Source organism: Rattus rattus, chromosome 8 (assembly GCF_011064425.1).
Source record: "Rattus rattus isolate New Zealand chromosome 8, Rrattus_CSIRO_v1, whole genome shotgun sequence".
Classification (NCBI taxonomy): domain Eukaryota; kingdom Metazoa; phylum Chordata; class Mammalia; order Rodentia; family Muridae; genus Rattus; species Rattus rattus.
In genome coordinates, this window is record NC_046161.1 from 90402769 (window position 1) to 90415305 (window position 12537).

Here is a 12537-nt window from a genome sequence, read left to right on the forward strand (position 1 = left end):
GAGAGTCAGTAACTCACTACAAATTACAAAGTTCAGTACGTATGCGTGTGTGTGTGTTTGTTTCTTCTGAGGCAGAGTTTCTCTGTGGAGCTCCGGCTGTCCTGGAACTCATTCTGTACACTAAGTTAGTCTAGAACTCAGAGTTCAGCCTGTCTCTGCCCCTTGAGTACTGAGTACACCACCAAGCCCATCTGCTTTTAAATGAATTTTTAAAGAAATCTATTACTACAGATTTTTTTTTATTAACCAGAACACACTTGAACTCCTCAATTCAGAATAAATGCCAGTAATCCATAAGAACTGAATAGTGCCTCCATTCTTTTTAATGGCTAATAAGTCCTATCACAAGTGCTAACTGGACATTAGACAGCAGCCAGGTGTCCGGATACTGACTGTCATCCAAGACGCCCTGGGCAAGAGCTGAGCTGCAGGTGAGGACGTTGAGGCCACACCAGGTCTTCTGAAGAGGAACTCTGCTGTGACTGTGAGGTGGACAGTCCTCCTCCTGTGGGTCTAATACATTACAGGGCAGCGTCTCACAGGGACAGACGACTGGGAATAAAACTTGTTCTGACTGAAGGTAGAAAAAAGCTTGATTTGTGGCTCAAATCAAAGCTCAACACTTGATAAAACCTTGCTCTCTGGTGTTTGCTATCTCTGGTGTTTTGAGTATCCTGTACCACTGACAGCAATGTCCTGGGCAAGATCAGTGTAGAGAGCTGTGTGGATTAGATTACAGGGAGAAGAGGATGCTCTTTCAGATTCTCAAAAGCAAGTGTGCCAGGCATGGTGGCACATGCCTCAAACCATCACTTGGGAAGCAGAGACGGGTGGATGTAGTGAATGTGAGGCCAGTGTGGTCTAACAATGAGTTCTAAGCAGGCCAGGGCTTCAGGGTAAGACCCTGCCTAAACAACAAAACCGCTCACTCGGGTTCTATGATGAGACTGGTAGAAGGTAGCGGGGCCTGACTATCATCCACTCTGAGAGGTGGCGGCTCCGAACCGCTGTTCCAGTTGATGCTAACGTAAGGCCTGGCCACCTCACCCCGATCCCAGGGTCTCTGAAGGTACACAGACTGTGTAAGGTTTTAAAACCTCACAAATAGCTCCTGCAGAGAATTATCCAACAAATTAGGCATCACAGTGTGTATCTGTGATCACAGGGCTGAGACAGAGGGACTGGACATTTGAGAGCGGCTAAGGTTATACAAGTAAGAACCTACCTATCTTTAAGAGAAAACAAAGACATCCAACAAATGGAAATACTTCTGTGGGAAGATATTTTACACAAAATCAAAGAGTAATGTATACGCACACGCGTGTGTGCGCGCACACACACACACACACACACACACACACACACTCCCCTACGGAAAGCTTTTTTGTTATTTGAAGTTAAAAGAAAGTGGAGGGAGAGAAGGAAGAGGAACAAGGAATTTTCTGTCACCTGAGCAACATCTTCAAGTTTATTCCATTTGATTGACAGGAGTAGTTTTGGCAGTGACTGTGGGAAATTTTCTCGGCAGTCTTGCCGTAGAGTCCAAATAAGGTCCATTTCGTTCTCACACAGCTGAGACAGGGGGTCCCTGTCCAAGATTTCTTTCAGTACAGCAAGAAACTTTTTCCCACCACGACTCTTTAGAAAAGTAAAATATATGGAATTTAGCTGTGCAAACCACAGGCAACCATCCAGCACATTTGTATACAGTGACTTAAAACTGTGAGCTTTACCAACTGAAATTCTGTACGATTTAATTAACATGGATTCTTTTAAAAAGTTTGCATTGCTCTGTATTTATGGGTTATAAGCTATGTATATTCTTTTTTAAAATCCAAGTGCAAACACTAGATGGCACTGTTGCTTTAGGTTAAATACATCATATCGTTTAACTAGCTTATACATTCACTATTATCTGAGTTAAATCTTCCTTTAACTTGGTATGTAGATCAGGCTGGTGAGCCTCTGCCTCCCAAGGGCTGGGATTAAAGTCGTGCTGGTGGCAAGCACTTTAATCTCCTGAGCCAACTCACCATCTCCTGATTTCTACCAACCTCAGCCCCTTCCCCCAAGACAGCCCAACAACACATAACCAGTAAAATAAAATAGTAAGCCGAGACCATGGCTTGTGCCTTGGCATAAAGACATAAAAGTTCTATAAATTAAAAACCCTATGATTGAATTGGAGAGATGGCTCAGAGGTTAAGGGCACTGGCTACTTTTTCCAGAGGTCCTGAGTTCAATTCCCAGCAACCACATGGTGGAGACAGAGCACTGTATATATACTACTAAATAAATAAATAAATAAATAAATAAATAAATAAATAAATAAATCTAACAAACAAATAAAAGAACCCTGTGATCACAAAACAGCAGAACTCTGTAGTCTTAGAACATTTACTCAGTTGCAAAGCACTGGCCCAGTTCATAGGATTCCATCCTAACACAGAAATGAAGAAGTCCCTCCCCTAGTGCTGCTGTAAACCCAGCATTCTGAAGGAATCAAAGTGCCAGTCAATCCGGGTGACCACGTTTAACTATCAGCAGCAACAACAAAACCGCCTGCCAGATGTGGGACGACCTACAACCCCAGCACTCAGAAGGCTGAGGCAGGAGATTGAGGGAGTATAGGCATCTACCTTCTGCTGCACAGGAGTCTAGTGCCAATCTGTCTACAATGTGGTGGGCGTGTGAGTATGAAATGCACGTGAACCTAATGGGGACCCTTTGGTGAGAGAATGCAGGTGTGACGAGGGATTGGGGCTTTCAGGCTCAGGGAGCTGTGAGGTGCTAGGCACAGTTCTGGGGAACTCCAGTCCAGATTCAAAGGGGGTAGGGGGTAGGGGGCAGCTAGAATTCGCATGGTGTCTGCCTGAAGAGTAAGGATTGGGAGACTAAGGTATCTGCCTGAAGAGGGAACAGTGTAGCTGGCCATGCATGTCCATTCCTGTGTTATGCTGTGACAGTAATCCTGTCAGCAGGGAAGTGCTGTCAGGAAGTGAAGTAAAAGTGTTGGACCCTTGGGAGCTACCAGGTCCCAGGATTACTTGGGAATCTCCATGTGTAGGAGTCTAAATCCTGAAGGCACATTACAGTAAACAGACAGATAACCAGAGTTTAAAACTCAAGAATACAGAAACCAAGAATCCACAGCTTTGTGGAAAACGGGGGAGGGTGTTGTTCCAAGTAAGAATCTGAGCTGGAAGCTATCTCAACGGAGATAGTGGAATGCTTGGTGTGCCAACACAAAGACCTGGACTGTGCCCTCCACACCCCCGCCCCAGGACCCATGAAGGCCAGGCCAAACATGAATCTGTAGCCATCCATGCAGAAGACAAAGCAGGTGGGTGGCTTCTGGTAGCTTGCTAGCTAGTCAGTCTAGACACCACCTCATGGTGACCAGACTCTGTGGGAAGCAGTAAGACTTAAATAATGTCTCCACTTTGAAGATGTGTAGAGTTTAATATTAAAAAAACCAATACATGCTATCGGTGGCAGTGATCTCAGGTCTGTTACCAGCCTATACCAAGACACATGTTTCCCTTTCCCAAAGCCTGTCCCACCGAAGCTTGCTCTGCCTCTCCAGAGCTGAATTTCTCTGGCAAACCCATGCTCGGCCAAGGTTACGCTCCCTTGCGCTCAGTTGAATCCCCACAAGAAGGAAAACACTAGACAATCTTAGTTTAGAACCAACAGGTAACACAATCGCTGGGTGCAGAGATAGAATCTAATTTCACCAACTATTCTTAAGTTAAAAATCAAAATATTTGTAGGAGGAAATATGGAGACAAAGAATGAAGCAAATACTGAAGGAAAGGCCATCCAGAGACTGCCACACATGGGGATCCATCCCACATGCAGTCACCAAACACAGACACTATTGCAAATACCAAGAAGTGCTTGCTGACAGGAGCCTGATATAGCTGTCTCCTGAGAGGCTCTGCCAGAGGCTGACAAATACAGAGGTGGATGCTGGCAGTCAACCATTGAACTGAGAATGGGGTCCTCAATGGAGGAGGTAAAAAGGACTGAGGTAGCTGAGGGGGTTTGCAACCCCATAGGATGAACAACAATATCAACCAATCAGACACCCCAGATCTCCCAGGGACTAAACCACCAACCAAAGAGTACTCATGAAGAGACCCATGGCCCCAGCTGCATATGTAGCAGAGGATGGCCTTGTCAGGCATCAATGGGAGAAGAGGCCCTTGGCCCTGTGAAGGCTCAATTCCCCAGTGTAGGGGATTGTCAGGGTGGGGAGGCGGGAGAGAGTAGGTAGGTAGGGGAGCACCCTCATGGAGGCAGAGGGTAGGGGGATGGGATAGGGGATTTCTGGAGGGGAAACCAGGAAGAGGGATAATATTTGAAATGTAGATAAAGAAAATATTCAATTAAAAAAATGGAAAAATCAGAAATCTTCTGGTGGTGGATCTTGGCTGAACTAACAGCCTCCACCTACAGTGTCTTCCTGCTCCCGCAGTCCAAAGGACCGCCCTCCTCCTGCCTTCCCTCTTCTTCTTTGCTACTTGGAAAAACACAGCCTCCTCAGTTAACCAATACTAAGATAGCATTGGAATTCTGTGGTGTGCACCAGCAGCTACTGTGGGCCACCACCCTGAACTTATGCAGAAAAGGGCTTCCCATTCAAGTCATACAAGCCATCAACACTGAGCTACACTTAGCCAGCACTGGGATGCACACACCTTTTCACACTCAAAGACTACGTCAGAGTTACGACTCCCACACATTCATTGGATGATGAGGTGAAGACCCTCACATCACACAGAGCTCTGTAGTAAGGGCCAGATAGAGCTTGATACTTACTGATACGTTCGCACTGTCCCCACTGGCAATCTCAGCTGCCTTCTCAATGATCTGTTGGGAGAAAAAAAACTTACATTTTGTCGTGATATTTTCAATGTTCATAACTATGTATGCATTCCGATTACAAGGGACTATACATGCTTGGCACTCAAAACCTTTATAAATAGAAAAAAATTAAATGGAACAACACCAAAATTCAGGGTTCCCCCAAGGGTTTCAAACATTGACAACAGGGAAACCATGGCGTCACTGAGGGGACTGCAGAGCAAGGCGCTCACAGACGGCTCCTAAGTAAGATAGGTAAGCGTTACTAGGGTGGGGCTGAAGCAATGGCTCGGTGGTTAAGAGTACTTGCTGCTCTTCCAGAGGACCTGGGATTGCTTCCCAGGACTCACATGGGGGTTCACAATCATCTGCAAATGGAGTTTCAGGGGCTCTCATGTTACCTTTTGGCCTCCCTGGGAACTGCAGGCATATGGTACACAAATAAATGTGTCGGCAACACACTCCACATATAAATAAAGATAATCTTAAAAAATTTAAAGGGTTCTAAAGGAGAGACCACCGACTGTCCAGCAGCCTGAGCAGGTAGAAGACACACAGAGGTCCATCTGCTGCCAGGCAACTCGGATGAAGGAGAACATGCAGAGACCAGGCTGCAGCCACATGGCACGGGCTCGCCGTATACACAGGGGCCCACGTGCCGAGGGGTGGGCAGAGGAGGACACCCAGAGGCCCACCAGCCACATGGCCTGCCTACAGTGGGAGCCACTGCAATGTGCAAGTGTGTGGTGGACAGATGGGAGAGGAGGGTTCACACAGTCTGAATATTAGGAAATGGAGACCAGAGGGGGGGTAGAGAGGAGCAGCCTGTTGTGAGTAGCCATCCTGGCCACCTGAGGCCCTGGTGAAGTCCCAGCCAGTACTGCCACCTGAAGGCTATGTCTGGGTCTGTGTTGATGTTCATGGCTCATATGACCATTAGAGATGTGCAGATGTCCCTGGTCTGGCAGCCACCCGGGGAAGTACAGTGGAGCTGGCCCTGGTAACAGGCCTTGGGTAAGCTGTTAGCATCAGAGAGTTGACTCTGCCAGCCACTCATCTACCATGAGGTGACATGGAAAGGAGGTGGTGTGTGTCCCCCCACCTCCACCTGCTCCTCACCACTGGTGGGAGTTTGGAGAGCAGATGACCTGGCCCTGCCTGCGGAGGCTCTGAACATACCAGTGCCACACAGTGAGCTGGCTCTGGTGACATAAATGCAGGTGAGCCACCCGGAGAGCATGAGAGCTGAGCGAGGGAGCGTTCACCCTGCTTCTTGCTGGCTATGGCACTGGGTGAGCTACCCAAGGCAGGGCTGGAGAGTTTGTCCTCGTGGTGTGGGTAAGGGAGAGCTGGTGGGCTGACCAACTCAGCCACCACCAATGCCCAGATCCAGGGCGCTGAGTTGGCCCACCCCAACATCTACCTCATTTTTGAAATGCTGGAGCACATGGAGACCAGCACTGCTGATCCAAAGCTGCAGGATCCCCATGACACAGGGCAACAATAGGATATCCAAGGAAAGTCCTGGTAAGGACTGGGTATTGATAAGATATCAGAAGCCAGGGGCCTCAAAACAGACCCATGACTCACTGCAGTGAACATTTACAAGTAAAGATATGTGAGACACACGGACACACTACAGCTTCCAGGATGCTTTGTTTTATTTTCCTTTGGTGGGTAAGGGGAGGTCGCAAGGGCAGAGAGAGAGGGATGGGGGATGAGTAAATTAGGGTGCATGCTGTGAAACTCACAAAGAATCACTAAAAGGATTTAGAGAAGTTACTCAGCAGTAAGCCTTATTCTATTTTACTTTCTACAGTTAACAACTACTAAGACATAAGGTGTGTGTAAGTCAAGAGGAAAGGATTTGCCTAGTATGGGCGAGGTCCTGGAAGACCCAGAATCGCAGCCCGTCTGAGGCCAGCCTACTGAGGGATGCAGTGAAATGAGAGGTAGGATGGCGGCGAGTGCGGGAGAGGAGGTGACAAAGCGGCTTGGTGGAGGTGCAGCTCAAGGACAGAGCGGTTCCCAGCACTTGGCTGACCCCCAGCTCCACAGTAAAAACCCTGCAGAAGCACTGACACCGTGGACGCTGAAAAGCAGTTCTCAGTTCCCTTGGTTCAGAGAGAGGGCTCCTGCTCTTGAAAAGACTGGAACCTACCAATGTGAGGAGACAGGAAGTCCCAGCCTCTGGCTGACTCAGAGTTTGTTAAAAGTGGTCATTCCCAGCGCAGGGCGCTGATTCCCAGAGCAGGGCGCTGATTCCCAGAGCAGGGCGCTGATTCCCAGAGCAGGGCGCTGATTCCCAGAGCAGGGCGCTGACCCCAGCCTACTGCACGGGGTGGTTCCTAAGGTCCCGTGAGAGTAGCACTACTACTAAGCAGTGGGCATAAAACTCCCGTGTAAAACAGGAGAGAGAGAGAGTACAGGGGCAGTCGGGACTTTAGAAGCTCCTGCCTTTTGCATCTGTGACTCATTTGTAGTCATCAAACTCTCACTGGGACAGAAGGACCAATCAAGGCCTGCCAGGCAACTTGACACAAAAGAAATTTTAAATGGGGGCCAGACAGAGCTACAAGGTGAGGCCTGAGTCACAGAAAGGAAAACAGGGTAGGGGCAGGAATAGAGCTCTGCAGTGGAGGACTTCTCACACCTACAGTCTCAGTACTCAGGAGGCTGAGGCAGGGGAGCTGAGAGACTTGAGTACTAAGGATGACAAAGTGACAGTGAAATCATACATGTAAAGAAACTCAACGTCTCTAGAATGAGATAAATGCAATGTATTCCTACAGTCTGTTAGATTGGTGATCACTGAAGACACACCATAGCTGACAACAGTCACCAGAAGACCACAGAAGGCAGCACGTGAAGTGGTGGCTCATGAACAGGTTCTTATGTAAGGACAGCTCAGGGGCACAGAAACGCGTCACACTCATCACTCTTCATTTTTACCTGCTCGGTATGTATAAAATGGCGAGCTCCTAACATAGCAGCTGTTTTAAGAAGTGTAGCTCTTTATTTGGTTTTGCTGGGAATTGAACTCAGGACCTTTGGAAGAGCGGTCAGTGCTCTTAACCAGTGAGCCATCTCTCCAGTCCTACGCACTAGCTTTCTTAGCATGTAAAATGAACGTGTCAGTCCTGTTTCAGCCACTACCAAGTAACGTCATTCAGAACCGTGCATTCAGCTTATACAGTAAGGATGTATTTGAAACAGAAGCTCTCACCAGAGATTCTACTGAAGTCACTGCCAGGTATGGCCCTCACAGCTGTAGTCCTACCTCTTGGAAGGTGGAGGCAGGAAGATTGTCGACTCAAAGCTAAGTGTGAACTAACAGTTAGTAAGGCCCTGCTGGCTACAGTGCGACACTGTCTCAACAGCCACTGCCCTCAAAGTCCCGACAGTAGTAATACTCAGCAGGAATCATCTCCTTCCATCGTATCCTTACCTCTGCATACACATGACAGCATTTTTACAGCTCACTGCACATTCAGTTATGTGTGAATGCACCTAAGAGACTTTTTACCTCAGAAAAAAACAAGTAAATCTCCTGTTAGAAACACAGCTTCCGGGGTTGGAGATTTAGTTCAGTGGTAGAGCACTTGCCTAGCAAGCACAAGGCCCTGGGTTCGGTCCTCAGCCCCGAAAAAACAAAAAACAAACAAACAAACAAACAAAAAAACAAAACAAAACAAAACAAAGAAACACAGCTCCCAAACTCCAGAGACGCCATGTTTCACTCAGGCAGCGATGAGCACAAACCAACTGCCTTGTAGCACAGCCCTCCACTGGATCTGCACTGAGGTGGGGTGACCATGCACACCTAGGAATGACGTAAATCCTCCGTGCATGTGGCCCTTTAGTTAGCTTACCTTATCGAAGGGGGGGTAATAATAAGGCTGCTTTTTGTTCTCTGGAAACTTAATGTGCAAGGCAGTTGCATTCTCAGCGTACGGGTTCGTCTGCACAGTCCCCATGGGGTTCAGCATTTCTTCAAGCTCATCTAGAACATGCAAAGAGTCTGGATTTATATTTGGTTAGTTAAGAAAACATTTTTGGAACTTTAATAAACAAAAATCTGGAATTAGTTTTCTTTCAGGAAAATACCCTAAAGGTTGTATCACCTAGGCAATTTAGCACAGTGAAGCAGTAAGGCCTAGGCACATGGAAGGATTCATTCCGCCTGGTCATAATGCTAACAACTGGAAAACAAATGCCTTTGCTGCTCTCTGTGGCTACAGAGCATTCAGTCACCAGTCAGGACGACTAGGAGCAATAAGGCCTGTTATATAGACGGTCCTGTGCCTTAGCTTTCCTTAAAAATAAAATGTTCAAAACAAGGATACTCTCATTAAAATCATATGTACTGTGTTAATAGAACATATAATTTATATAATCATATAATGTAATATACACTATTTATTATATATAATATACATATGTATATACACACAAGAAACGTCGTGTCTATAGCAAAATACTCTGTGTCAGTCAATCTGGGTATAGATAACAGGTAGCACGGGCTTTTAACCGAAAGAATCAGGATGCAGGGGCAGGACAGGTGGAGCTCTGTGAATTCAAAGCTAGCCTGACCCCCCCCACCCAAAAAAAAAAGACAACAAAAGAGAAATAACCAAGACAGTTTTTTTTTTTTTTTTAACTGAAATAGTGCACTAGTGAGTCAAAGAAACACAGACTGGTGTACCAGCAAGAAAGTAACCAGCTGCTGTCATGACTAAGTACTGCCATTAAATGTAAATCTTAGCCAGTGTTGGCCGCTCACACCTTTATCCCAGCAGGTGGAACTCTGGAGTCGGAGACCAACCTGGTCTACAGAGTTCTAGGACAGCCAGGGCTGTACAGAGAAACCCTGTATTGGAAATTAAAAGAAAAGAAGAAAAAGAAAAAGAAAAAAGTAAATCTTACCAGGAAACGAAGACCAGCTGTGCAATATTACATCTCCAGACCTCAGCTGTCCTTTGAAGTCAAAAACCATGGTGTTTACCCATGCGACAGGATAATGCTGTTGAAAATGGCATTGTATAAATAAACCCAGAATGGACTTTAAGATTTCGCAAAATCGGGGTTGGGGATTTAGCTCAGTGGTTAGAGCGCTTGCCTAGCAAGTGCAAGGCCCTGGGTTCGGTCCCCAGCTCCGAAAAAAAGAATTAAAAAAAAAAAAAAAAAAGATTTCGCAAAATCCACATCCCGTTTTAATGTAAGTACTAGAAATTTCTGATGTTCTAGGTAGTTTCCAAAAGTCCATGCAAATCGGAAACAATATAGAAGCCATTTCAGTATTTTTATAACTTTTAAAAACATTTCTACAAGCCAATTAATACATTAAATAAAACAGCATGCCCACAAAACGGAAACATTTCTGAAACTGAGGGAGTTTGTAAATGATTAACACAAGATGGGTGGCTGGCAGATCCGGCATGGGAGGCAGTGCCTCCCCACACTGCAGGGACTGTGTGCACTGCTAACCAGGGAGGGGCACTTCTCACACCTGCATGGCTCAGGAAGCCAAGGGGGAACAACTGCTGTGAGTTTGAGGCTGGCCTGGGCTACACAGCAGGCTATAAAGAGCAGCTTGCTCTACAGAAGGAGATTTGTTTGTTTGTTTTTTAAAAAGCCAGGCGGGCACAGTGGCCTTCAGTTGTAGCACAGCAAGCCACACATGAGACAACAAAAGTGGCAGTGCGCTGCTAGGACTCTGAAATGAAGGCGTTCTGAACAGCATGCTAGGATTTTTTGAAGGCTTTAGAGCATTTGTCTAGCAAGAGGATGCCTTCGGTTGGATTCTCAACACTGCTTAGAATCGGTGGCAGGGCTCACACCTGTGATGCCAGACCTTAGGAATGAAAGCACGAGAATTAGGAGTTCAAGGTCTTCCTCGGCTAAACAGCCTGCTTAGGGCCAGCCCCGGTCACCGTCCTTAAATACATAAACAAACAAATAAATAAATGTGTGTGCACATTTATATATACACATTTCTGAAACCTTTGAGAATTTTATTATCTTCAAGATAAAAAAACCCACAAAGGGATCAGCCCTTCTATGATGTTTGAGACAGTAAAATTTATTTTTAGAAGGATATATCATAATAATCAGAGGGAGTGCTTATGTTCCTAGATCTTTCTTCCCATCTTTAGTGTTGTTGTAGACCAGGCTAGTCTCAAACTCACTATGCAAGCAAGGATAACAAGACAGAAAGATCAAGAGTTCAAGGTCATCCTTGGCTACAACTGATGGGCTAGCCTGGGCTATAAGAGACCCTATCTGGTGTGGGGAGGGAGGGAGTGAAGAAGGGGTGGAGTGGGGAGTGCATGAGTGAGCACGAGGAGGGGCAGTAAATCATCTGACTAGTGATATGAAATGGAAAGGCTAGGACTGTGGGTCAGTGGTAACCCAGAGCGCACAGGAGGCCTGGCAATCCACATCACTGGAAAAACACATAGAACAAAACCACTGCTGGTTCTAAGACAACTCTGGTGGCCCACACTTGTCCTCAGCAGAGAGAGGCAAGGGGACTGAGACTTCTAGTGACGCTCAGGCAGCCTGAACTACACAGAAAGACTTGTCTTTAACATAAGAAATACATGTAGTGGGGGGCGGGGTGTGCATGGAAGATGGCCAACAGGTCTAACATCCTTAGCTAGGACTTCAAGGAAATCCAAGGAATCCTGAGAGTTAAAGGTCTGTTTACACTAAAATGACAGCAAAACAGCAACAGAGCTTACCTAACACTAACAAGAAGGCTTAATTTTCATTTAAACTGGTATCAGTCATGCTTTTGTGTCTTTAAAGTTACATCAGGTGTGCTGAGTGAGGTACAATCTATGAGCTTCCTAACATTTAAAACTCTTCATTGTCAAATACGTTCCTAGGACCTAGAATTCTACCTAAGGGACTCTGGGCCAGCTGTTTACGATGTCTGACTCTCCATGTGCAGCCGTTCACACTTGCTGTCTGATCGCAGAGGCTGAGGCAGGAGTGTCACGGTGGGCTCAAGGCCAGTCCCAGCTACACAATGAGTGCTGGGCCACCCTAAAGTTTTATTAATCTGTATCATGAAATCTCTTGAGAAAACAACATAAAAAAGACATGAACATGGAAACTCATTATCTTCTTTTTTTTTTTTTTTTTTGTTTTTTTTTTCGGAGCTGGGGACCGAACCCAGGGCCTTGAGCTTCCTAGGCAAGCGCTCTACCACTGAGCTAAATCCCCAACCCGGAAACTCATTATCTTCTTGAAATTAGTTCTTAGGGTTAGTCACATGAAATAATTTAACTTCTGTTATTCAATTATCCCATAGCCCTAAAATGTGCCATCATATAAATAATTTTCTGAAGCTATTTCATTACCACTTTTCCTGCTTTCCTGATGGTCTGATATTTAGAGGGATTAATAGTTTTTGTTGATTTCTTCGTTTTTACTTTATCCAAAACTGCGTAAACAGCAAAACATAATCGAGCCATTCTTGGTAAGTCACAAATATTAATATCAAATTCCAGTTGTTCATTCCAAATATGGTCATTCTTTCCTGATATCTCTGAGCTTACGACGGTTTTACACAGGAGCTCGGTTCCGTGAAAAAGCCCGGCTCTGACATGAACCTGTGGTGGGAGAAGAAACCAGTCTTGAGTACTGTGTATCTGAAACGTG

The 12537-nt window shown here is 46.0% G+C and overlaps 1 protein-coding gene across 3 annotated transcripts in view; it reads right to left on the minus strand.

Annotated features, from left to right (window-relative positions):
* Pik3cb (phosphatidylinositol-4,5-bisphosphate 3-kinase catalytic subunit beta) overlaps positions 1–12537 on the minus strand; it is a 102658-nt gene that overhangs the window by 24852 nt on the left and 65269 nt on the right. For all 3 annotated transcript variants that reach the window (XM_032910100.1, XM_032910098.1, XM_032910099.1), the window contains exons 9-13: positions 12237–12488; positions 9796–9892; positions 8742–8872; positions 4825–4875; positions 1450–1638 (exon numbers count right to left, since the gene is read on the minus strand). In XM_032910100.1, the coding sequence (XP_032765991.1) occupies positions 1450–1638; positions 4825–4875; positions 8742–8872; positions 9796–9892; positions 12237–12488 (720 nt within the window). The remainder of the gene's footprint in view (positions 1–1449; positions 1639–4824; positions 4876–8741; positions 8873–9795; positions 9893–12236; positions 12489–12537) is intronic.